Consider the following 24,158-nt stretch of genomic DNA (forward strand, 5'->3'; position numbering starts at 1 on the left):
ATCTGTTTCCCATCAGCCTTTTCAGCCAGCCCACCAGTATCATCTCCAGCAACAAAAACCTGCAACATCCTGTAACCTTGTGGAAGAGTGTTTGTACTCATTTCTCAGATATGAAGAAGGTACAACTGAACTCCTCCAGGAAGGTGTGTTGAGATCACAGGCCCGTTGCTGATTCTGTGTTTACAAACACCTCCTGGTTGGTTTCTTGATAAAGAGGGACCCCCCCCCCCAGGTTAAATAAAGGTACAAGCACTTGCAAGGTTCAGGCGGCTGCTGTGCAATGGCAGGCTTCCCATCCAGGGAAGAGGGACTGAGACTTGAATCTGAGTTTCCCTGTTACGGATTGAACTGTTCCCCCCACCCCCCCCAAAAAAATTCCTGTGTTGAAGTCCTAATCCTCAATACCTCAGAAGGTAACCTTATGTGGAGACAGGGTCTTTACAGAGGTATCAAGTTAAAATAAGGTCATTAGGGTGGGCCCTAATGTAATATGACTGGCAGAGTTGAGAAGACAGATCAGCATTCTGGATGGCTGAGGTAGCTGGAATTTGTAGGGAAAGGCACCAAAGAGGAGGGTGCTGAAAAGAGAGGGTAAAGAAAGAGCTGCAGAAATCTACCTGGGAATTCCCTCACGGGACTTAGGCTGAATACTAACACCCACACGTGTTGGGTGAAACCCCATGAGGTGAATCCAAAAACAACTCGTGGACACCCACAAAGTGAATGACTACCCGAGCTCACACAGGGCTGGGAGATGTTCAGACCAGCTCAAGTGGAGAAACCTGAAACATTCAGTAGAGACTCTAGAAAGGCCACACCTCAGAAGCTTTCAAGTTACTGAATTACCTGACAAAGACAGCTCAAGACTTTTTAAAGGAAGACAGTGAAACCCAGACACTCGACAATATAATGTTTATGATGTAAAGCATTCCCCCCAAATTACTAGAAATGCAAAGAAGCACGAAAATGTGGTTCATGATCAGGAGAAAAATCATACAATAGACAGAGACCTAAAAATGACAGAGATGATGGAATAAGCACACAATGTTTTTAAAACAGCTCTTATAATGTATGACATTTAAAAGAAAATGTGTACATAACGAGGAGAGAGATAGAAGATATAGACAAGAACAAAATGGAACTTGTGGAGGTAAATGTACAATATCTGAAATGAAAAATTCACTGGATGTGTGGAACAACATCTTAAGCATCGAAGAAGTGCTTAGTGAACCGGAAGTGCATTTTTAGCAGCTCCCTGGGGAGAAATGAACAGACTCCCCAGGGACCTGCTAAAGATGCACATTCCTGGATCTCACGTCCAGAAAGGCTTACTCACCAGGCCTAGCTTGGGGCCCAGGAATGTGCATTTTTAACAAGCATCTCTACAGATTGTGATTCATAGAAGCAGCGCCCTTTCTAAAGGTACCTAACTGGCCAAGGATGAGAAGGAAGGAAGAGGTGAAAAGGGAGTTCAAGATGGACCGTTTCAACACTGAATTCCTATCCTTTTATGGGTTGTGAACCCCTTAGAAAACATGATGAAATTCATGGACCTTCTCTCATCACAAACATGTGTGCAGGGACTTCGCTGGTGGTCCAGTGGTTAAGACTTCGCGCTCCCAATGGAGGGGGCCCAGGTTCGATCCCTGGTCAGGGAACTAGATCCCACATGCATGCCGCAACTAAGAGCCCACATGTCACAACTAAACAGCCTGCATGCCGCAACTAGGACCCAGCGCACCCAAAATAAAATTAATTAAAAAAAAAGAAACGTGTGTGCATGTGAATGTTCTGGACGGTTTTCCCTTATTGAACTACACACACTCTCCCTCATGGCCTCGCCCAGTATCATTTCTCTTAACAACCATCTATTTGCTGATGATTTACAAAATTATGTTTCCAACCTAGATCTTTCCCAGAAACTTCAGACCCATGCCTAAGGTCCGGCTTCGAGACCATGCTCATACTTGTTGAGTGAACTAATTCCACACGATTTCACAGTGCCCTGGACCTAGGTTTAAAACACGACTCTTGAGAAACATGACTAGCTTTGTGGGTTCATAACAAACCTCATCACCAGGATTTACTCATCACATATTTACGTGCTAGGAACTGGGGATGTGATGGGGAACCAGACAGGCAAGTTCTCGAAGCTGGACCTTAGGCAGTCAGGCAAGGCTTGGTCCGAGCCTTTTAACTCAAACACAGCAAATGCTCCATCCACACATTGAGTACACTGGGGTGTCAGCTACACCTTTCTTTTCTTTTTCTTAATTTATTTATTTAATTTATTTTTGGCTGTGTTGGGTCTTTGTTGCTGCGCATGGGCTTTCTCTAGTTGCGTCGAGCGGGGGCTACTCTTCCGTCGCAGAGCGTGGGCTTCTCATTGCAGTGGCTTCTCTTGTGGAGCACGGGCTCTAGGCGCACGGGCTTCAGTAGTTGAGGCACGTGGGCTCAGTAGTTGTGGCCCACGGGCTCTAGAGCACAGGCTCAGTAGTTGTGGCGCACGGGCTTAGTTGCTCCGCGGCATGTGGGATCTTCCCGGACCAGGGCTCAAACCCGTGTCCCCTGCATTGGCAGGTGGATTCTTAACCACTGTGCCACCAGGGAAGCCCTAGTTACACGTTTCTAAGATGAGCCTTTCTCAGTTAATAACACAGGCTATTGAGGCTGAAGATTACCATGGACAAAGGTTCAAAGTTTGAGCACTTTATTCCTACACTCAGTTCTATTTGCACAATAAAATACACCTGGCTGGGTTAAGCAAGTTTCACTTCTTGGGCTCCAGAATTCACTCCAATAAAAGTGAAGTGCCCTGTCTGGATTGTATCCATCGTCGAAAGACACTGAAGTGAACTGAGAAACATCCTGCAAGTCTCTGAGGCTGTAAAGAGACACCTCTGATTTAAACTGCTCTTCTGGCCAGAGTGATTACTGTCCCTTTGTTTCAGCGGAATTGGCCCCCTGCCCCCTCTGCAGCGGTGAAATCCCAAAGCTATGAAATCATTTCCTCCGCATGTGCACAGGACCCATCAGCAAGCTGCCGGCATCGCCCGGCCTTCCAACTCGGGCTGAGGGAACGAAACCTCCATCGAGCTGGACTTGGAGCTGTGGGTTTTGATCCTTCAATATTACTGTCATCTGAGCCAGGGCAGTTTTCGACTCAAGCTGCCCAAGGAACCGTGCAGGCCTCTTCCCCTTTGGACCTGTGGATGTGCTCCGTGCTGCCCTGGCCCGGAGTGTCCAGGGCTCCAGGATCTGGGGCTCAGACTCCAAAATCTGAGTCTGTTCTGATTGCTTGCATGTGTTGGGCTTCTGAGCTGTTCTCGCAGGGGCCTTATCTGTCAGGCTGCAGGAGATGCCTTGATTAGAGGACAACAAGGAGAAGAGATGTTGCCAAGGAGCTATGGGTGGCAAGGCCTAGCTCTAGTGTGAAAAGCGTTCGCGTTGTGTGCAAATTCTGTGGTACAAAGTTGGAAGTGGAACTTGTTTGAGGAGCATGAGAAATTACATGCAGAAGAAAGGAACTTTAGAAACCAAGACCTGGCCCATGAACATCAGCTGGTCTCCAGCTCGCCCTGGGACTCTAGCCTGTGCCCATCTAGCCTGTGTGCTCTGTGAGGGCAGGACTGGGGGGGGGGGAGCTGGCTGGAAAAGCTTAACAGGAGGAATCCTCATGTTGGAACAGATCTGTATATTGATTGCAGTGGTGGTCACAGGAATCTACACGTGCAATGAAACTGCACTGAGACACACAGACATACACACATACAACAGGTGAAACCTACAGCAGCTCCTGTTTGTTTACAAACTCCTGGGGATCTAGTTAAGTTTCTAAATAAGTTTACAAAAAGATGCTCAATCCAAAAGAACTCAAGAAAGTACAGAAAAGAAAAGGAAACCTACAGGAAGTGGGGAGCACATCAAAAGTACAAGTAAGATGCTCGATTTCAATCTAAATGCATCAATCATTACATCCAGTGGAAATGGACTCAGTACTCTGGCACAAAGATGTTTATGGAATGGCTCGCATGCAGGATGCTCATGATGGTCTCGAGGGCCATGTGCTATGACAGAATATACCACGTGGACGAATTTGTGGGTGCCAGGAAGGTTAGAGTGACAGAAGATGAAGCTAAAGAGGGGGTGGTGGCCAAATGATGGAAGCCACAGTGGGCCTGAGGGAGGGGAGGGGTCGAAGCTGAATCAGAGACTGCTTTATGACCGGGCAGGTGCTATTATTGCGTCATGTGTTACCAAGTACTCAAGGCAGCTAATTTTCCAGAAAAAGAAGCTGGTCCTCAGAGAGATGGAGTGTTAGCTTTCCGCAGACTGTCCTGTCACGCAGAACTGTCACAGCTGTTTCCCCGATCTAGCTCCAAAGTGGAATCTTTCTGTCCCTTCACACACAAACATTCTTCGCTGGAGTCCAGAAGACACGGAGGGAAAAGAGGCAAGAGGACTAAGACTGACTTTTCATTTCCTTTTACATCTTTCTTCATCCCCCTTCTTCTGACTGGAACACACTTCCCCCACTGTGTTTTTCTTCTTGTTGTATTGCTATTAACGGATACTTAGTAAATGTTAGTGAGTGTTTAGAAAACCTAACAACTCCACCACCGACTGCCATTTGTAAGGCCCCCGGGAATCTTGGATGTGGTCCCAGAACACGAGATGAAAGAAAGCGTTTGGTAACAACTTGGAGGTTTATAGTAACTTCCCAAGACCCGCTCCTTTAAGCCCAGCTCCCATTTTCTTCCCAGTGGTGTCACCTTGAAAACACTCAGGAAGTTTGGGGTGCGGTTATGTGTTGCAAAAGGCGAACATCATTGAAGAAACAAAGTCCTGGTTAATGTTCTATTTTCTGCTGTGCTTTACTCAAGGGGGCCCCTTCTCTCCGCCTTCTACTTCCTCGCCAAGGGGGACCACAAAAGCCAGGGGACCCGAGGGCGGGGGGTCGGGAATTTCCAGGAGCAGGTTACATGGTCCTCTTGGTCCTGGCTCAGCGCCACTAGCCCCGGGATTGCTGGTGACCCTTCAGCCTGATGGCCTGTAACCTTCTGCCTGCCACCACATAGAGCCGGGACTTGTCGCAGGCGTGGAATAGCTTCCTGTGATTGTCCTGGAGACGGCCTGGCCCACGGGTTCCGCTTCCAGGCCTTGTCAAGAGAGGCAGACAAGTCCTGGATCTCTGCGATGTGGAAGGAGGAACCCTGAGGAGGACTGTTCGGCAGAGATAAGTGTGCCACTCTACGTGACGTGGACTTGACCTTCTTCGTGTACTGAGACCTAAGTGCCACTCAATGTGCTGGGTGGTTTCTCATCATTTCTGAACTGGACACTTACAGATGAAATAATATGACCCTCACACCCAAGGGTGTCCCCTTGGGACGTTCCTTCGCCACTGCTCAAGCTGAGCACACGGGGGTGAGGGCTCCTGGGACCGTCTCCGAAGGAGTCCATGAACGATGAGGTGACACCAATCCCTTGGAATGCACAATAGTAATAATAATAGGTAACACGCACGTCCCGGGAACTGGTTGAAGTGCTTTGGATAGATTAAATGAAATCATTTATCCTGCACACAGGTCCTTAGAGCATTCTCTACGCAGGAGGAAAGGCGTGATGTGAGCCAACTGGGATGGGGCGAGAGTGTGGACTTGGTTACCAAGTCTAGGACAAAAGGTCTTGGAAAGGAGAAAATCTGGCCCCATTTTATACAACTGAGCTCACACTCCAGCAGGAGGCCCACCCCTTCTTTCTCCTGAAATACGTGAATTTGGAAGGCATTCGGAAAACCTGGTCTCTTGTGTTATTAGATGTAAGGTAGCTGAGGTTTAATGCTGAGGAAAATCGCTCTAGAATACTCCCCCCGGTGCCTGGTGCCGAGAGCAAGCTCAGTCAATCTTGTTGAACAAGTTAATGAATGTCTAGCTCATTCCACCTGTAATCAAAATAAATTCTGCCTGAATTACATATTCACATTTAAATAAGGAAATGATAACAGGACTGAAAAGATAGAGGTGGGCATTGACCTAACACCGGCCTCTGGGAAGGCTTTCCAAAAACATGACACGACAGCCACACATTCATTCCTCAGAAGTGGAGCCGTCGGTGCTGTTAACACTCGTGCTACCCGTGACTCAGCTGCCAGAGGGCAGGAGGGACGGAAAGAGGAGACAGCGGGCAGGAGACGGGTCCCAGCTGGCAGGCAGCTAACGGCCCCAGAGTGATGGTTACGGGGCGGCTCATCAGCACGAAACACTGTTTTGGCTGCAGGAAGTTGCCAAAACCGCCTCCCAGCCTCTGGCCAGCACAAAACTGTGACTCAAGAGAAGCGGTTCCGCCCGGGAGCCCACAGGATGCCGGTGCTGACTGAAGCTCGTGTCTCGGCCTGGGAGAAGCTGAGCTCCCAGAGGGCACCTGCCGGTGGCAGACTCGTCCCCAGGTACCTAGAGAGGAAAAGAACAGCCTGGCTTTCAGCTTGGTTTCACGACTTGCTGGGCTCAAAGGACAGACATCTGTTAGAAGGAAGACCCCTTTATTGTTTACAGTTCAAGGCCAATTCCCTGGGCCTCCTCCCTGCTGACCCCAGTGCATTTCTGCATGCCGGGAACGCACGTGCCAATCAGGATGCAGAAATGTTTGCTGGGTGAAGTGATGAGCACTGGTCTAGAGCAAGCCCCTCAAGCCGCTGCCCGCTGCGTCCGGCTTCCGTCCTGTTCCCCTCGCGGTCCCTCTCAGCTCCTGAGGGCTGAGCGTCTGGGGGGAGGAGTAGCCCACACCATTGTCCTCTCGTTCCTCAGTTAAGGATTTTTCACTGGCATCCTTCACAAATCTTTCTCCTATTTCGTCAAAGCTGTACCCTTCCAGGGGTAGATGAGACGTCTAACCGATCTCAGGTCTTTCCATGACTTGGTTAGATTTTCCTGCTCTATTTTGGACTCTTTTCAATGAGTTTCACAGAGGGGAATCACATAAACATGTATTCAGAAATAAGTTACTTTGTTTCTCAGAAACCTCTGTGAAAGATCCAGCAGTCACATAGGACTGCTCGTTGTTTAAATGTGTATTTGTCTGGTGTCTCAGGAGGTTGTATATTATTTCTTATGTGTCACATCCCTTTGTAGACCTTTTTCTATGCCCATTTTTCCATTGCGATGCCGATCTTTCCCCTAATGATTTACAAGGATTATTCCTAGAAGTTAAGGATATAAACTCTTTTGCCTCGTAAGTTTATGTTGTTTTTGAAGCGCCAGTGCCTAAAATCGTGCTCAGCATGCAGGAGACGCTCAGTAAATATTTGCTGAAGGACTGAAGGAATGAATAAATGAATGAACGGAAGTGTTTTATTCTCGTATAGCAAAAATCTGTCTTTCCCTTTATAGTTTTTCTATCATGTTTAGAAAGGTTTTCCCCACCCCAAGATCAGATTGAGATCCTACAACTTTCTCTTGTAGAAATTATATTTCATTGTCTTCCATTTAAACTCAAGGCATCTGGAATTCGTTTGTCATGTCTCTGTGAAGTGAGATTGATCCATAGTTTTATGAATTTGCTATCAGGGTTCCTGAAGAAGCTTGCATCTTTTTCTGTGCCTAAATAGTTTAAAGAGTGTGAGAGTGATCTGTTCTTTAAAGTTCAAAAGGTCGCAAATGTTACAACATTCTGAGTCAAGCATCTGTCTCGGAGGTAATTTCACTTCTTTCATATTTACTTTATAATATTGACCAAAATAACATTTTAGGGTGTAAGACTGTGAAGAGTGTACTTCTTGCCAGCAAGGCCATGTGAGAGTTCTCCTTTGGTGTGAAAATATCGGTGGAGTTAAATTACAGTTTAAACGTCAGTTTAATTTCTAGTTACACCATGCTCAGGGCCCAAGACCCCAAACCACGGATTTCTTGTCAGCACTAAAAGCCACAATGTAACAGACTTGCTTCTTATGAAATAGGAACTGGTGGTGATAAACCGAAACAACCACGGAAAAGGAGGCCTGGGAGGGGACAACAAAGCAGCCCACGAGGGGACCTAGCTGGCGTGTTGATATAAAGCAGGCACAATTCTGATGTGTAAAGAAGGCAAAGTAAGCTGAGTTACGCAGCACGGCGGGATGCATCGTGAGGCTCTACCTGGAGGGAGACAGGCAAGAAAACAAGGTGCTCCACGGCAGAAGGAACGCGACTTTGATCCCTGACAGGAGACAACAGGTGTGGAGGCCCCCCGGCCAGCGCTGCCCAGCATGCCTTGGGGCTTGGCTACACAGGGCCTCTGGGCTCATCCAGCCTGACACAAGATGATAAAAAAGTATTTTCCTACATTTTCTTTTAATCTTTTATGTTGAATTATTCCATGAATATAATTGTGAGAAGCCAAACAACTCACAAAAACTATAAAGGAACCAATTTCCAGATTTGCTTACAAAAGATAAAAAATATCTGCGTGGCAAGAGACCCCTTGAACAAAGTTGAGATGATGAATTTGTAGCGAGCTACAATTGAATAAACAAAATACGTAAAGAGCTTCTATGAAAACACTTCGATAAACGTAAATGACCTGGGCACCTGGAGGATGGCATTTCCATACTCTGAGATTTGGAAGCCCCTGGAAGGAGCAGATTTAGGGAGACTACATTGCCCTGAGGGCTACATGATTGAGACCTCTGCTCTATCTTGTTGCTTCAAGTGTGCTTTTATTTTGGAGAATGATAAACTTTACCCTTCATTTCACTCAGACTTGTAAATGAGTTGAGGGAAATGGAACTCAAAGAATCACAACAAAGTACCTTTGGATGGAGATTTACTTTCTTCCTTTCTGATTTTTAGTCATTATACATAGTGACGTTAACATCCATGAACATACATCATTGTGCAAAGGTTTGAAAATTTCGTGCCAATCTGATGGGCAAAGGTATCACATTTTTAATTAGCAATTTTTGGTTATATGACTTGGGGCCATTAGTTTCTTCTTCTATGAAATGCTTATTTTCTCTCAGAAAATGAAAACATGTGAGTGTTGACTGTTACAATCTAGAGGCAGATGGGTCCATAGACAGGGGGGTGGTAGCAGCTGCCAGCTTCCAATAAAAAAAGAACAAGATGCGACAATGGCTTTCTTTCTCCACTCTGGCTCTAGGTTCTGAACAGGTGGGAACTTATATCCTGAGAAGGACCTGAGGAAAGGTGGGAACTTATTTCCTTCTCTGTCGGGCCCAAATCTGGAGGTGGGTGTCACTTGATTCCTGGTGACCTTACACTGCAAATCAATAAAATGCTTCCCTCTCCTTTGCTTTCAGCTACCCAAAGATCATGACACATTGGCCGAAGGACAAATTGCAAACCAAAAGGTGAAATTTACCAGTAAGAAATGCAAGGTCCAGTCCCCGGGCCTCAACAAAGCAAAACATCAACAGCACAAGCAGAGACTGGAGGAAAGAGAGCTCAGCAAGAGCACAGAGGAAAACGCAGTTCTCTCGACAGGAAGCCAGGCGGGTGTGAGTCAGCGGTGGGGTGGCCGCCAGCCCCGAGCCAGGGGGACCTCCAGCCTCCAGGCAGGGAGGGGGCAGCTGGCTCCGCTCAGCCTGGCGCTCTGATCCCAGGAGCGCACTCAGTCCTGGTAGCAGCTCGGAGGAGGTGGATCGATGGCCTGAGAACCTGGAAGGAATGGCGGCATCGACCGGCCACCCTCACACCGGATGCCAGCGGGGCTCCCAGGTGAACAGAGCAAGGTGTGTTCCGTGTAATCTCAAGAGGTAACAACACCGGGCTGGATTCTCCCAGTCGGAGCTGTCACACGATTCTTTGGGAATCGTGTTTATGTAACCGGTTTCCTGTTGCTGGAACTGTCCGGATAACAAGTGATTGCTCAAAAACGTGGCCAGTATGTAACAAGATGACCACTGACACCCTTTCCAATCACTGAAGTTTACAGAACTGCACTGCGATCGGGCTTACAGACCACCCTGCTCAACGGCCCCTGTCTCTCTCAGACGTTTTAATTAAGCAGTCGAGAAGCCCCATTGGTTATTTCTCTAAAATCATTCTCATATTCTTCCTTTTTGCTGCACTCCCATTAATACCCTTTGTTTTCCAGTCTCCCTTACAGCTGGAATACAGACTCTGATGGTCTCTCCTGCCACTTTGGCCTCAAGATCGCTTCTGCAGACCTGACAACAGTCTGCTAGCCACCTAATTAAATAATCATCTAGTTCCCTGAACTGATGTGCCCAGTACTCCGAGGTAGGCGTTTGCTTCTCAATGTGCTGCAGATCGTAAAGCAAAAGGATGACAAGCTCCAAGACTTAAACTCTTGGCTTGAAGCACGGTTGGAAAACTAGGCTTTCTATGATAGTGCTAAGACTCTCTTCTAGCTTACGTGCGCAGGCTGAGATCACCCACAACGAACCTGGGTTTAACACTGCAAGTTGCCGAATTATTCCACCGGGTCTTATAAGTGAAACGAAGGGCACGCTTCGAAAAGACTGGACCTGGAGAGTTGGAGTGGGGACATTTGATGGCATTTGGCTGAATCTGAGCCCCACTGGGAGGACCACCAAGGAGTCAGACTCCTCGGGAAGGAAGGTTTCGATCACCTCACCAGGCCAACAACGCTGATCAGCTAAGGCATTGTCTTTCCCCTTTCTTTTCCCTACTGTTTTCTGTAGGATGTGTTGGTGGCAGTGAACTCGAGCTAAGTGGCATCGTTCAGCCTGTCAGGCACCCGCAGTAGTGATAGCAGGTTTCTCACCAGAACTAGTTCTGAGTTGTGGTTTGGGGTGTTTTTTCCTGGCTGTTTAACCTCAAAGCTGGTTCTCCAGCCCTCTCACCATTTCTGTCAGAGACCCAATATCATTCTGATCAGCTCTTTTTCTGCTTAAATCAGTCAGGATCAGCTTCTGTTGCTTGCAAATTAAAACCCTGACTAGTACAACATCTACAAAGAGTGTGTGGTCAGTCCAAGTTTCCTCATCTCTAAAACACACCGAAACTGAATGAAGAAATAATAAATAGAAAAGGAGAAATTAAAGTTAGAAAAATTAAAAAGTAGGACTTATTAATAATGAAAAAACTGGTTCACTGCCAAAACAAAACTCAATAAAACAGAAAACACCAACTAACCTAACCAACAGAGGAAAAAGGAACAGAGCACAAATTCACAATGACAAGGAAGCAATACCTCTGAGAAGAGTAAAAACAAATTAAAAAAATCATAAAAGCATTTCATAAAATTATATGTGATGAATTTGATGGCCTGGATGAAACAGACACTTTTCCAGGAAGAGTATAATTTATAAAACTGACTCAGGGAGAGATAGACTAAACAGACCAATTTCCATAAAAGAAATAGAGTTGACAAAGATCTAAACACACAAAAAAAGCAACAGATATAGCTTAGAGGGGAATTCTGCCAAAATTTTAAAGGGCTGTTAATTCCAACTCTACTTGAAATATTCTAGAATATGGCAAACTTCCAAATTTTTATATGACCCAAGTATAACATTTATGCCAAAATCTGCTAAAGATTGTACAGAAATAAATAAAGCCAAACTTAAAGCCAAAGACCAATCTCACTTACGAATGTTGATGCAAATATCCAATATAAAATATTAGTATGAATAATCCAACAACACAATGAAAAATATACCTTGTCCAACTGGGGCTTATGCCAGAAATGTAAAGGTGGTCTAATATTAGATAATCTATTAATAGAATTCATTGCTTTGCCAGATTTAATGAAAAAGTCATATGACCATCACTAGAAATGCTGAAAAACTTCTTAATAAAATTCAACAATGGGGCTTCTCTAGTGGCGCAGTGGTTGAGAATCTGCCTGCTAATGCAGGGGACACGGGTTCGATCCCTGGTCTGGGAGGATCCCACATGCCGCAGAGCGGCTAGGCCCGTGAGCCACAATTACTGAGCCTGCGCGTCTGGAGCCTGTGCTCCGCAACAAGAGAGGCCACAATAGTGAGAGGCCCGCGCACCGCGATGAAGAGTGGCCCCCGCTTGCCACAACTAGAGAAAGTCCTCGCGCAGAAACGAAGACCCAACACAGCCATAAATAAATAAATAAATAAATAAATAAATTAAAAAGTAAAAAAAAACAAAAACAAACCCAGGGCTCTTTAAAAAAAAAAAAATTCAACAGTGACTTCTGATTAAAAAAAAAGAAAACTCAGTAATACAGGAATTGTAGAATATTTCACTAACATAAAGAAAATATATTCTCCTAGCCCCAAAGTCAATATTTTTCTTTCTTTCTTTCTTTTTAGAGTATTTAAAAAAAAATATTTATTCTTTGGCTGTGTTGGGTCTTCGTTGCTGCACATGCGCTTTCTCTTTAGTTGTGGTGAGCGGGGGCTACTCTTTGTTGCGGTGCGTGGGCTTCTCATTGCGGTGGCTTCTCTTGTTGTGGAGCACGGGCTCTAGGCGCGCGGGCTTCAGTAGTTGTGGCTCGCGGGCTCAGTAGCTGTGGCTCACGGGCTCTAGAGCGCAGGCTCAGTAGTTGTGGCCCATGGGCTTCATTGCTCTGCGGCATGTGGGATCTTCCCGGACCACAGCTCGAACCCGTGTCCCCTGCATTGGCAGGCGGATTCTTAACCACTGCACCATCAGGGAAGCCCTCTTTCTTTTTTTAAAGAGCTGCTTTATTGAAGTATAATTGGCACACAAAGAACTGTACATAACTAATGTGTACAATTTGATGAGTTTGACATATGCAGACACCTGTGAAATCATCACCACAGTCAAGGTAGTAGACATATCCATCACCTCCCAAAGTTTTCCTGTGCTCCTTTGTGTGTGTGTCAATGTGTGTGCAGTAAGAACATGTACATGATATCTACCCCTCTAACAACTTTTAAGTGCATAATATAGTATTGTTGGCTATAGGCATTATGCTGTACAGCAGATCTCTAGAAATAATTTATCTTGTATAACTGAAACTTCATACCAATACAGGCCAGCAATTCCACTTGCAGGTATATGCTCAAAAGAATTGAAATCAGGATCTCAAAGAGATATCTGTCTTCCCATGTTCATCCATCAGAACATTGTTTACAAAGCCAAGACATGGAAACAATCTAAGTGTTGGATGATGGATGAATGCATAAAGAAAATTTGGTATGTCCATACAATGGAATATTATTAAGCCTTAAAAAAAAGGCAATCCTGCCATTTGTGACATATGGATAAACCTGGAGGACATTATGTTAAGTGAGATAAGCCAGACACAAACGGACAAATACTGCATGATTCCACTTATATGAGGTCCCTAGAGCAGTCAAACTCATAGAAGCAGAGAATTGGATGGTGGTCACTGGGGGACAGGGGGAGAAGAAAATGGGGATTTGTTGTTCAATTGGTATAAACTTCTAATATTTTTCTTAATAGGAAAACATTGAAGGCATGCCTATTAAAGTCAAGATCAAAATAAGCTTGCCCATTGTCAATACTACTGTTTCACATTGGGGTGTTAACCAACACATTTGGACAAGAAGAAAAAAAACAAGGTACATAAGAATTGCAAAAGGAACTGGTAAAACTCTTTCTATTTTGGGGACTTCCCTGGTGGTCCAGTGGCTAAGCTCCAAGCTCCCAATGCACGGGGCCCAGGTTCCATCCCCAGTCGGAGAACTAGATCCTGCACGCCACAACTAAAGAGCCCACATGCCGCAACTAAAAGATCCCGCCTGCCGCAACTAAGACCTGGCGCAGGCAAATAAAAAAAAAAAAAAAAAAAAACTCTTTCTTTTTTGGATGACATGATTGTATACACAGGAAATCCCCAAAGAAGAATCAACTGAAAAACTACTACAAAAAGTAAGAGAATTCAAAGGTAAGAGGATAGAATATTAATATGTTGGAATTAATATTGGACCCAATTTTGTGCATCTTGGCGCCACGTGCCTTCCAGGCCCAGCTGCTCACTCAGTGGGGAGCCATGGCCTCTGCTGAGAGACCCTCCCACCCTTCCCAGGCCTGAGCCAGTGAACCCTCAAATACTCCAGTTCCTTCCACCACTTCTGGATTCAGATGAGACACCAGGCCAAAAAACACTGGCTTTCCCAGTGGCTGCCCCAAAAGACACTGAGAGACAGGAGCCGTAAGGGAACTGGCAGATACATTTATCTCCCTTCTTTGTTGCAAAAGACAGTTTCAAGGTGAATCGGTTCTACAGAGCCTGTCCAAATCCATCCAAATGACCCAACCAGTGGCTGTGTTTTCTCATGAAACCATGGCCAACTCAGTAACACACGAATTTGCATGTTCTTTCCTTTTTTCCCTTTTCCCATCACTCTCACTGCATTGAGATTACAACCCCAACAAAGCCTTGGCAAATAAGCCTTGGCTCAAGTTCTGTTTTCTAAGGAATTCAGGTGAAGACAGAAACCAATAGCCCTATGAATACAAACAAACAAACAAAAAACCCCAAACAGGCATAAGCCTAATAAGAATTATGTAAAGACCAATGTGAAAAAAACTTGGAAATACTCCTGTAAGACATAAAAGCTGACTTGGATAGAAAGGCTCCACACCATAATGTCAGTTCTAAGTTAATTTTAAAATCTAACTTAACCCTCCTCCCCAATAATCACAGGTTTTGTTTTGAAATTAAGCAAGCCGATTCTCAAGTTCATGTGGGAAAATTAAATCAAAACTAGCCAAACTAAACTCTAAAACTCTTAAAACTCTATAACTCTAAAAACTCCAAAAAAAGAACAATAAAGGGGGACTAGCCATATCACTATTCAAATCAACTGTAAAACCTCTATAATAAAAACAGCTTAATAATGGCACATGAGTTGACAGAGGGACCAATGAAGTTGAACCAGAAATTGAACCAGAAATAAATGTGGGAATTTCATATATGATAAAGAAGGGCAGTATCTCAAATCAGTGGGGATACAGATGAACTTTTTAATAAGTAGTGCTGGCAAAACTGTACAGCCATTTGGAAAAAAATAAAGTCGGATCCATTCCTTACATCTGCACCAGGATAAACTCCAAATGGATCCCAAATCTCAATGTAAAAAATAAAACACACAGTCCGGGGCTCCTGTCTGCTGCCATCCAGCTGCCTGCCCCAGACTCGGCACCCAAGTGCCCTAAGCGCTGAGCAGGTGACCTCCCTGGGGAAGAATGGCCGTGGGCCTTGCCTGAAGGGCGAGAAATGTGCAAAGTCGCTGCCCTGATGGGGCCACACCCAAAGGCAACCACCCCTGCAGTGCAGCCACACTGGAGTCCCAAGCCGTTGGTGGGATGGAGCTGAGGGTCACACTTTCAAGTCAACCCAGGTTTTGGAGACCCCATCCCCGGCCACCTGCAGGCACTTGGGTCCCCCCTGTAGACCCCCATGCCCTCAATAAACCTGAACACTCAGGGAAAAAAATGAATAAAACAAAACAAGGGGCTTCCCTAGTGGCACAGAGGTTAAGAATCCGCCTGCCAATGCAGGGGACACGGGTTTGAGCCCTGATCTGGGAAGATCCCACATGCCGTGGAGCAACTAAGCCCGTGCGCCACAGTTACTGAAGCCCGCGCTCTAGAGCCCATGCTCCGCAACAAGAGAAGCCACTGCAATGAGAGGCCCACGCACCGCAACGAAGGGTAGCCCCTGCTCACTGCAACTAGAGAAAGCCCGCGCGCAGCAACGAAGACCCAACGCAGCCAAAAAATAGATAAATAAAATAAATAAATTAAAAACAAACAAACAAAACCATACAAGCACCAGAAGAAACCACAGGTGAATTCCTTTAAAACCAGGGAGGGGAAAAGGCCTTCCTAAATCTGACTGAGAATCCAGAAGCTGTAAAAGAAAATATTGACACATTCTACTAGATACACTTTTATCTTTTGCACACACACACACACAAAAATAACATAAGCAGAGTCAAAATACAAGTGACAAACTGGGGAAATGTATACATATCTCTTCTCACAAAGGACTAATCACCTCTCAGAAACTGCGACTAAAAAGACCAACAATGGAGAAAGAGCACACAGGAAAATAAACATGTCAAGAAATGTTCAACCTCCCTCCGAATAAAAGAACTGCAAATTAAAACGACACAGAAATACCATTTCTCACCTATCAGATGGCAAAAATCCCAAAGTTGAACAACACATGCTGGAAGGAATGCAAAATGGAACATTCGTTAATGTCTACTAAATTTATAGATTCATAGCCCCAGCAATCCCAGCTCTGGGAATCATACAGATATACCTGCACAAGTACAAAATGTCACATATACCGTGCTACTAGTTGTGGCAATGGTTGTAAAATCAAAAGAGTGGAAACAACTCAGGTGTCCAAAATAGGGAACTGGTTGAATAAACACGCTACAGCCACACAGCAGGACACTGTACAGCTGTCAAAAACAGTGAAGATCTCTGGTCACTGACATGGGCAGAATTCTAGAACAAAATTTTTTTTGAGAATTTTCAAGATCTACTCTCAGCAACTTTCATATATACAATTCAGTGTTACTAGCTATAGTCGGGATTCTGAATATTATATCCTTAGGACTTATTTATTTTATAACTGCGAGTCTGGACCTTTGGACCACCTTCTCCCATTTCACCCCCCAACCACCATCCCCCACCAATCTGTTCTCTGTATCTTTGAGTTCCTGTTCAACTTTTTTGTTTTTTAAGATTTTACATAAAAGTGAGATCACATGGCATTTGTCTTTCCCTATCTGACTTACTTCACTTAGCATAATGCCCTCAAGTTCCATCCATGTTGCTGCAAAGGGCAAGATGTCATTCTTTCTTATGGCTGAGTAATATCCCATTGTATGTATATGTATGTACCACATCTTTATCCATTCATCTGTTGATGGGCACTTAAGTTGCTTCCACACCCACCTTGAATATTGTAAATAAACATGCAATGAACATGGGGGTGCAGATATCTTTTCAAGTTAGTGTTTTTGTTTTCTTTGGATAAATATCCAGAAGTGGAATTGGTTGATCATATGGTGTTCTATTTTTAATTTGGGGGGGAATCTCCATACTGTTCTCCATAGTGGCTGCACCAATTTACATTCTCACCAACAGTGCAAGAGGCTTCCCTTTTCTCCACACCCTCACCAACACTTATCTCTTGTCTTTTGATGAAGGCCATTCTGACAGGTGTGAGGGGATATCTCACTGCGGTTTTGATTTGCTTTTCCCTGATGATTAGTGATGTTGAGCATCTTCTCATGTGCTTGTTGGCTGTCTGTATGTCTTCTTTTTTTTTTTATTGGAGTATGGCTGCTTTACAATTTTGTGTTATCTTCTGCTGTACAGCAAGGTGAATCAGCTATATGTATACATATGTCCCCTCTTTTTTAGATTTACTTCCCATTTAGGTCACCACAGATCTCTGAGTAGAGTTCCCTGTGCTTGTCTGTATGTCTTCTTAAATGAACAGACTAAGATATAGAATGGGATACTGTGTAAGAAAGTGGAGGATAAGAAGCTATGTACATATGTCCTCGTATTTATAGAAAGAAATACTGGAAGTGTGAAGGAAAAAACTAAGAGAAATAGTTACTTGAGGGCTAAGGGCAATTAAGATGGATGAAGACAGAGGTGAGGGTGAGATTTTTGATATTTGAATCATGTAAGTGTGATACTTATTCAATAACAGTTTAAAAGCTGAGATAAAAGCAGAAGAAGCAACTGAACAAAACTGCCCCAAAACAGACCCATGAAAGGATTTAAGACTTAGGCTGCAATTAAAATCATGCTGTACAAACATAAATACAAATGTCTTTTGTACATGAAAAGATGCTCAACCTCACTCATAAAGAAATTCAATTAAAATAAAATACCATTTATCAACTATTGACTTTACAAAGATCAAAACGTTTGATAATACACTATATATTTGGGGCGTTGCAGAGAGACAAGCACTTTGATAGCTATTGGCATTTTACATTCACATACACTTTGACTAAGAAATTCCACTTCTAAGCATTTTTTTACAAGCAGAATTAATTGCACATGACTCCACAGACCAATGTACAAAGATATTCACGGCAGCATTGTTTATAGTAGTAGCATGGGACTGGAAACAAGAAAAGGTCTATCATAGTAGCTCCACACAGTGAAATATTACGAAGTTGTTAAAGATAATGAGAAAGATCTCTATGTGCTGATATGGAACAATCCCCAAAATATATTAAGAAGGCGGGTTATAAAATAGTGAATATGGTATACTACCATTTGTTCAAAAAATATGCTTGTATACGCATGGAATATATCTGGAAGGAAAATCCGCAATGCTTGCAGCTGGAGGGGGAAACTTACTCTTCACCGTATATACTTTAATATGCTTTGATTTTGAATCATATGCATATATTCCTTAAAAATACACTCTCTCTGGCAACAAATGAAAATTTATATAGAGAAAGGACTCTTCAACAAATGGTGTTGAATCAATTGATTAACTATTTGTAAAATACAGTGAGTATAAATACTAACTGAAGAACATGAAAACACTAGTTAGAAAAGGTATCTGCACCTCTATATTCATTGCAGCATTCTTTACAACAGGCAAGATTTGGAAACAACCTAAGTGCCCATTGATGGATGAATGGATAAAGATGTGTATACATGCACAACGGAATATTACTCAGCCATGAAAAAGACTGAAATCTTGCCATTTGCAACAACACGGATGGCCCTAGAGGGTATTATGCTAAGTGAAATAAGTGAAAGACAAATACCAAATACCATATGATTTCACTCATATGTGGAATACAATAAACAAATCAAACAAAACATACAAAAACAAACACATAGATACAGAGAAGAGAGTAGTGGTTACCAGCATTATGCTAATGTCAAAACCAGAGAAAGACAGTACAAAAAAGAAAAACTACAGACCAATATCCCTCATGAACAAAGTCACAAATACCCTCAGCAAAATATTACCAAATTAAATCCAGCAATACATGAAAAGGGGCTTCCCTGGTGGTGCAGTAGTTAAGAATCTGCCTGCCAATGCAGGAGACACGGGTTCGAACCCTGATCCGGGAAGATCCCACATGCTGTGGAGCAACTAAGCCCATGCACCACAACTACTGAGCCTGTGCTCTAGAGCCCACGAGCCACAACTACTGAGCCTGCGCGCCACAGCTACTGAAGCCCACGTGCCTAGAGCCCATGCTCCCAACAAGAGAAGCCACCGCAATGAGAAGCCTTTGCACCGCAACGAAGAGTAGCCCCCGTTCGCCGCAACCAGAGAAAAGCCCGCGTGCAGCAACGAAGACCCAACGCAGCCAAAAATAAAATAAATAAAATAAAATAAATTTATTTTAAAAAACCCAAAAACATGAAAAGGATAAAACATCACAACCAAGTGAAGTTTATCCCAGGAACTCAAAGCTGGCTCCAGATACAAAAATCAATCAGAATAATTCACCATAGTAACAGACAAAAAAAAAAAAAAAAAAAGAAGAAAAAGCATATTATTATTTTTACACATGCAAGAAAGGCACTTAACAAATTCAATTCACGATAAAAAGTTTCAGCAAACTAGCAATACAAGGGAACTTCGGCCTGAGAAAAGGCACCCACAAAAAGCCTACGGCTAATGTACTTAAAAGGTGAAAGACTAAATGCTTTCCCCCCTTAGATCAAGAAAAATCAAGGATGTCTGTTCTCATCATTTTTATACAATATTGATAGTATTGAAAGTTCAAGCTATAAATAAGTGAGTTTAGCAAGGTTGCAGGATACAAGGTTAATAAACAAAAATCAACTGACAAACGAATTCTAAAACTGGTATGGAAAAGCAAACGACCAACAATAGCCAAAACAACTCCGAAAAGATAAACAAAGTTGGAGGGCTAAAACTGCCTGATTTCAAGAATTATTATAAAGTTCTTGTCATCAAAACAGCATGGTGTTAGCATAAAGATGAACAAAGACATAAAGAGAACAGACTAGAGAACACAGAAATAGACTTACATAAATATGACCAACTGGGGCTTCCCTGGTGGCGCAGTGGTTGGGAGTCTGCCTGCTAATGCAGGGGACACGGGTTCGAGCCCTGGTCTGGGAAGATCCCACATGCCGCGGAGCAACTAGGCCCGTGAGCCACAACTACTGAGCCTGTGCGTCTGGAGCCTGTGCTCCGCAACAAGAGAGGCCGCGATAGTGAGAGGCCCACACACCGCGATGAAGGGTGGCCCCCGCTTGCCACAACTAGAGAAAGCCCTCGCACAGAAACGAAGACCCAACACAGCCAAAAATAAATAAATAAATAAAATTTTTAAAAAAATGACCAATTGATTTTTAACAAAGCTGCAAAAGTAATTCAATGGAATAAAGACAGTTTGTTCAATAAATGTAATTGGTTTGCAAGAAAATGAATCACAACACGAATGTTACACCTTGTACAAAATTTTTAACTCAAATGAATCATTGGTCTAAAGTGTAAAACTATAAATTTTTTAGGAAAAAAAACACAGGAGAAAATCTTCAGGATCTAGGGTTAGGCAAGAGTTCTTAGATTTGACAGTAAACATGATCCGTAAAAGAAAAATGGACAAATTGGACTTAATCAAAACTTTAAAATCTTTGTTCTATAAAAGATACTGTAAAGAGAAAGAAAAGACAAACTATAGCCTGGTAGAAAATATTTGCAAATTATATATCCAACAAAGAACTTGTATGCAGAGATAAAAGTAGTACCTGGATCTTAGTGTTGTTTTGAAGACTAAATGAGATAATTCAAATAAAGTCCTTAGTGCAGTGCCTGGCACATACAGCCACTCAATAAATGTGAATTATTATAATTTTATTATCATCACTGTTACAGCATTCTTTAAAGTTGAGAAAATAAAAGCAAGATAACTGTTCATCAACAGAGAAATTGTTAAAATATGTTACGTCTATGACCAGGAATGTTAGGCAATGGTTTAAAAGAATGAAGCAAATCTATATGTACTAACTTGGAAAGATGTCCAGGATTGTTGTGAAAAAAGAAAATCGCAGGACAGTTTGTATAGTATGATCTCGTTTGTGCAAAAAGAAAATTGTATCTTCTTCGAAATTTTTAAAGAATAACACTAACCAAACTTCTAACAGTTGTCATCCCTAGGGAGAGGCGTGGAAGGGAATGAGGAGGGGTGCACAGGAAGAGTAGGATGTGGGGAAAATTAAAGAGGGTCTTTCACTTTTTACTGTATTTATTCCTAGATCATTTTTGGCTGTTTATAAGTTCGTATATTTGTGAAACAAAAAACAGAAAAGAATCAACTATCTTTTAAAAGAGCAGTAATTCACCTGTCAGAATGGCAAAAAGTCTACAAACAGTAAATGCTGGAGAGGGTGTGAAGAAAAGGGAACCCTCCTACACTGTTGGTGGGAATGTAGACTGGTGCAGCCACTATGGAGAACAGTATGGAGGCTCCTTAAGAAAGTAGAAATAGAGCTACCATATGATCCAGCAATCCCACTCCTGGGCATATATCTGGAAATGATGAAAAGTCTAATTCAAAAAGACACACGCACCCCAAAGTTCATAGCAGCACTATTCACAGTAGCCAAGACATGGAAACAACCTAAATGTCCATTGACAGAGGAATGGATAAAGAAGATGTGGTACATATATCTACAATAGAATATTACTCGGCCATAAAAAAGAATGAAATATTTGCAGCAACATGGATGGACCTAGAGATTATCATACTAAGTGAAGTAAGTCAGAGAAGGCCAAATACCATATGATTTCACTTATATGTGGAATCTAAAAAAAAAAAGTACAAATGAACTTACAAAACAGAAATAGACTCACAGACATAGAAAACAAACTTATGATTACCAAAGGGGAAGGATAGGGGATAAGTTAGGAGTTCAGGATTAGTAAATACACACCACTATATATAAAATAGATAAACAACAAAGACCTACTGTATGGCACAGGGAACTATATTCAATATCTTGTAATAACGTATAATGAAAAAAATCTGAAGGTGTACAGCTGAAAGTAACACAATATTGTAAATTAACTATAGTTAAATTTAAAATTTAAAGAGCAGTGATTAAACTAACTTTCTTTCTTTCATAGATTCGAGAATGAAACACAAGCTTACCTCGGACTGAAGGACTTACCTAAATACAGACTTAGCTTCCATCTGTGGTTCACAAACATTAACAGAGAGCTACTTGGCTGGCAGCGCAAAGAACTAAGTTATTGCCCTAGTTGTGCCACTGAGTAGTTTCGCTATGTCATTGTGTAACAGGTGTGAGACTCTGGACTTCTTGAGGACAGGGATCAAGCCTCTTTTGCTCTCTCTAGCCAGTGGCCTAGGGCCTGGTTCAGAGCTGGTGCTCAATTAAAAGGAAGACGGAATGAGCACTCCCGACAGATCTGAGTGAAAAGCGGCTTGTGAGCACTGACAAATGATCGCCATCTAGTGGCAATACGGGATTCCTGCAGAACTTAAGAGACGAGCGGAAACTGACTTTGGGGGGTGTTTCAGGGACTCCTTTCAACCAAAGAGCATCGACTGCCGAAACGACTATGTCCCTCATTATAAAAAGTTCCCAACCTTAGCCTGAGAGGCCCAGGTTTATGTCTTGGAGTGTTGGTAAGATGACATCTAGGTAGTCTTGTGTCCTAAGTCTCCTCCTTCACCACCCCATCACACGCCCCACACGCCTATAAGCTGTGCAAAGTCCACGCCTGCCACACCTCCATTGCACCTCAAGAGAACGAAGCACATGTAATAACAGGTGTGGACACCCATGCCTTCCCGAGGTGGATGAAGTACTAATAAAGTTTCCTAAGCCAGTCTGGTCAGGACAAGATAGAAAACAGGACTGGAAAAAAATCTGCCACGAACTTTGCACTCCAGGTTCAGCACCTTCCTGCATCATCTGACAATATGCAGTAAACATTTAAGATGTCTCACATTCCAAAGGGCAACAAGGAAAGCTACCTCGAGCTGGCTTTGCAAGTGCTGCTCTGTGACAGACCCTCACCCTGAGTATCAGTGAGTCTTCAAAGCAGATGCACCGTTAGCGAAGCAGCTGGGTGCCTTAGAGGCTGAGAAATAGTGGACCTCGTGTTTATAGACTCGGGGACTCAAAAAGAGTGATGAAGGTAAACAGTGGTAGTAATCAGAAGAATCTAGGTGTGTCTACATCTATGGCATCTGCACGCTAAGTGGAACATGCCTCTAAAACGCTGCTCAGCGGAACAAACGGCAAAAAACTTCGCAAAGAGTCGCAAGAGACGGACACTAGTGTAGTCCCGGGTCAATGGAGAAAGGGGTCTGAGCAGCTGTACGTTGTAAAGACCTTGTCCCGAGGACGCGGGTGGACATAATGAATGTTCGAGCTGTGGCTCGTACATTTAAGGTGTGCTCTCCCGAGCGCCCCTTGTCTCATCCTAGCAAAAGTCCATGGTTCCCGGAGGTTCTCGAAAAGAGCGGTGTCCGCAGAAAGGAGAAGCTGAGAAGCGACAACCCGAGGAAGGCTGCGGACGGTCGTGTCCGATGGCACCTCCGCGGGAAGACGGTGCTCGCGGCCCCGGGGGAAAGCGGAGCCTCCGCGCCTGCCCCGTGCAGGCGGCGCGTCCCGGGCTCCCCGTCCCTCTCCCCCGCCGCGGCACGGCGACAGGGCCGCTCTTGCGGGAGGTCCCCCCGGCCGCTCCCGCGCCGAGACGGGCGCCCGGGCTCGCCCCACCCGCCTCCCTCCCGTCGGCTCGGCGCGCTCCGGCTCGACGTGCGGTCTCGCTTTCCGTCCGCCGGCCTCGCCCGCAGCCCGAGCGCGGGGCTCCCGGGCCACTCCGAGGCCACCCCGCGGCCACCCGGGGCCCCGAGGACGCGCGGCGACGCCCCTACTCACGTAGCGCTGCAGCTTCCTCTCGGGGGGCGACTTGACGAGCCAGCCCGTGCACACGGCGTCGCCCGCGCTCATCGTGCCGCGCTTCCTCCGGCTGGGCCGGCGCCCGCGGCGGGAGGAAGTCGGCGGGGATGCCGGCGGGGCGGGCCCAGCGCCTGCAGCCCGCCCGCCCTCCCAGCGCCGCCCCCGCGGCCCCGCGACCCCCGCCCGGAGGGGCCGGGCGCCACCCCCGGCCTCGGGCAGGAAAGCCCTGCGGGCCGGAGCCGGCCCCCCGCCGCCCTCGCCCCCGCCCGCGGTCGGCCGCGTCTG

General features: G+C 44.5%; 1 protein-coding gene across 2 annotated transcripts in view; it reads right to left on the bottom strand.

Annotated features, from left to right (window-relative positions):
* The window catches only part of GAB3 (GRB2 associated binding protein 3), a 58,768-nt gene extending 34,844 nt beyond the window's left edge, over positions 1–23,924 (bottom strand). For both annotated transcript variants that reach the window (XM_061178819.1, XM_061178818.1), the window contains exon 1: positions 23,853–23,924. In XM_061178819.1, coding sequence (XP_061034802.1) covers positions 23,853–23,924 — 72 coding nt within the window. The remainder of the gene's footprint in view (positions 1–23,852) is intronic.
* Between the last annotated feature and the right edge of the window lie 234 nt (positions 23,925–24,158).

This window comes from Eubalaena glacialis, chromosome X (genome assembly GCF_028564815.1).
Source record: "Eubalaena glacialis isolate mEubGla1 chromosome X, mEubGla1.1.hap2.+ XY, whole genome shotgun sequence".
Lineage (NCBI taxonomy): Eukaryota > Metazoa > Chordata > Mammalia > Artiodactyla > Balaenidae > Eubalaena > Eubalaena glacialis.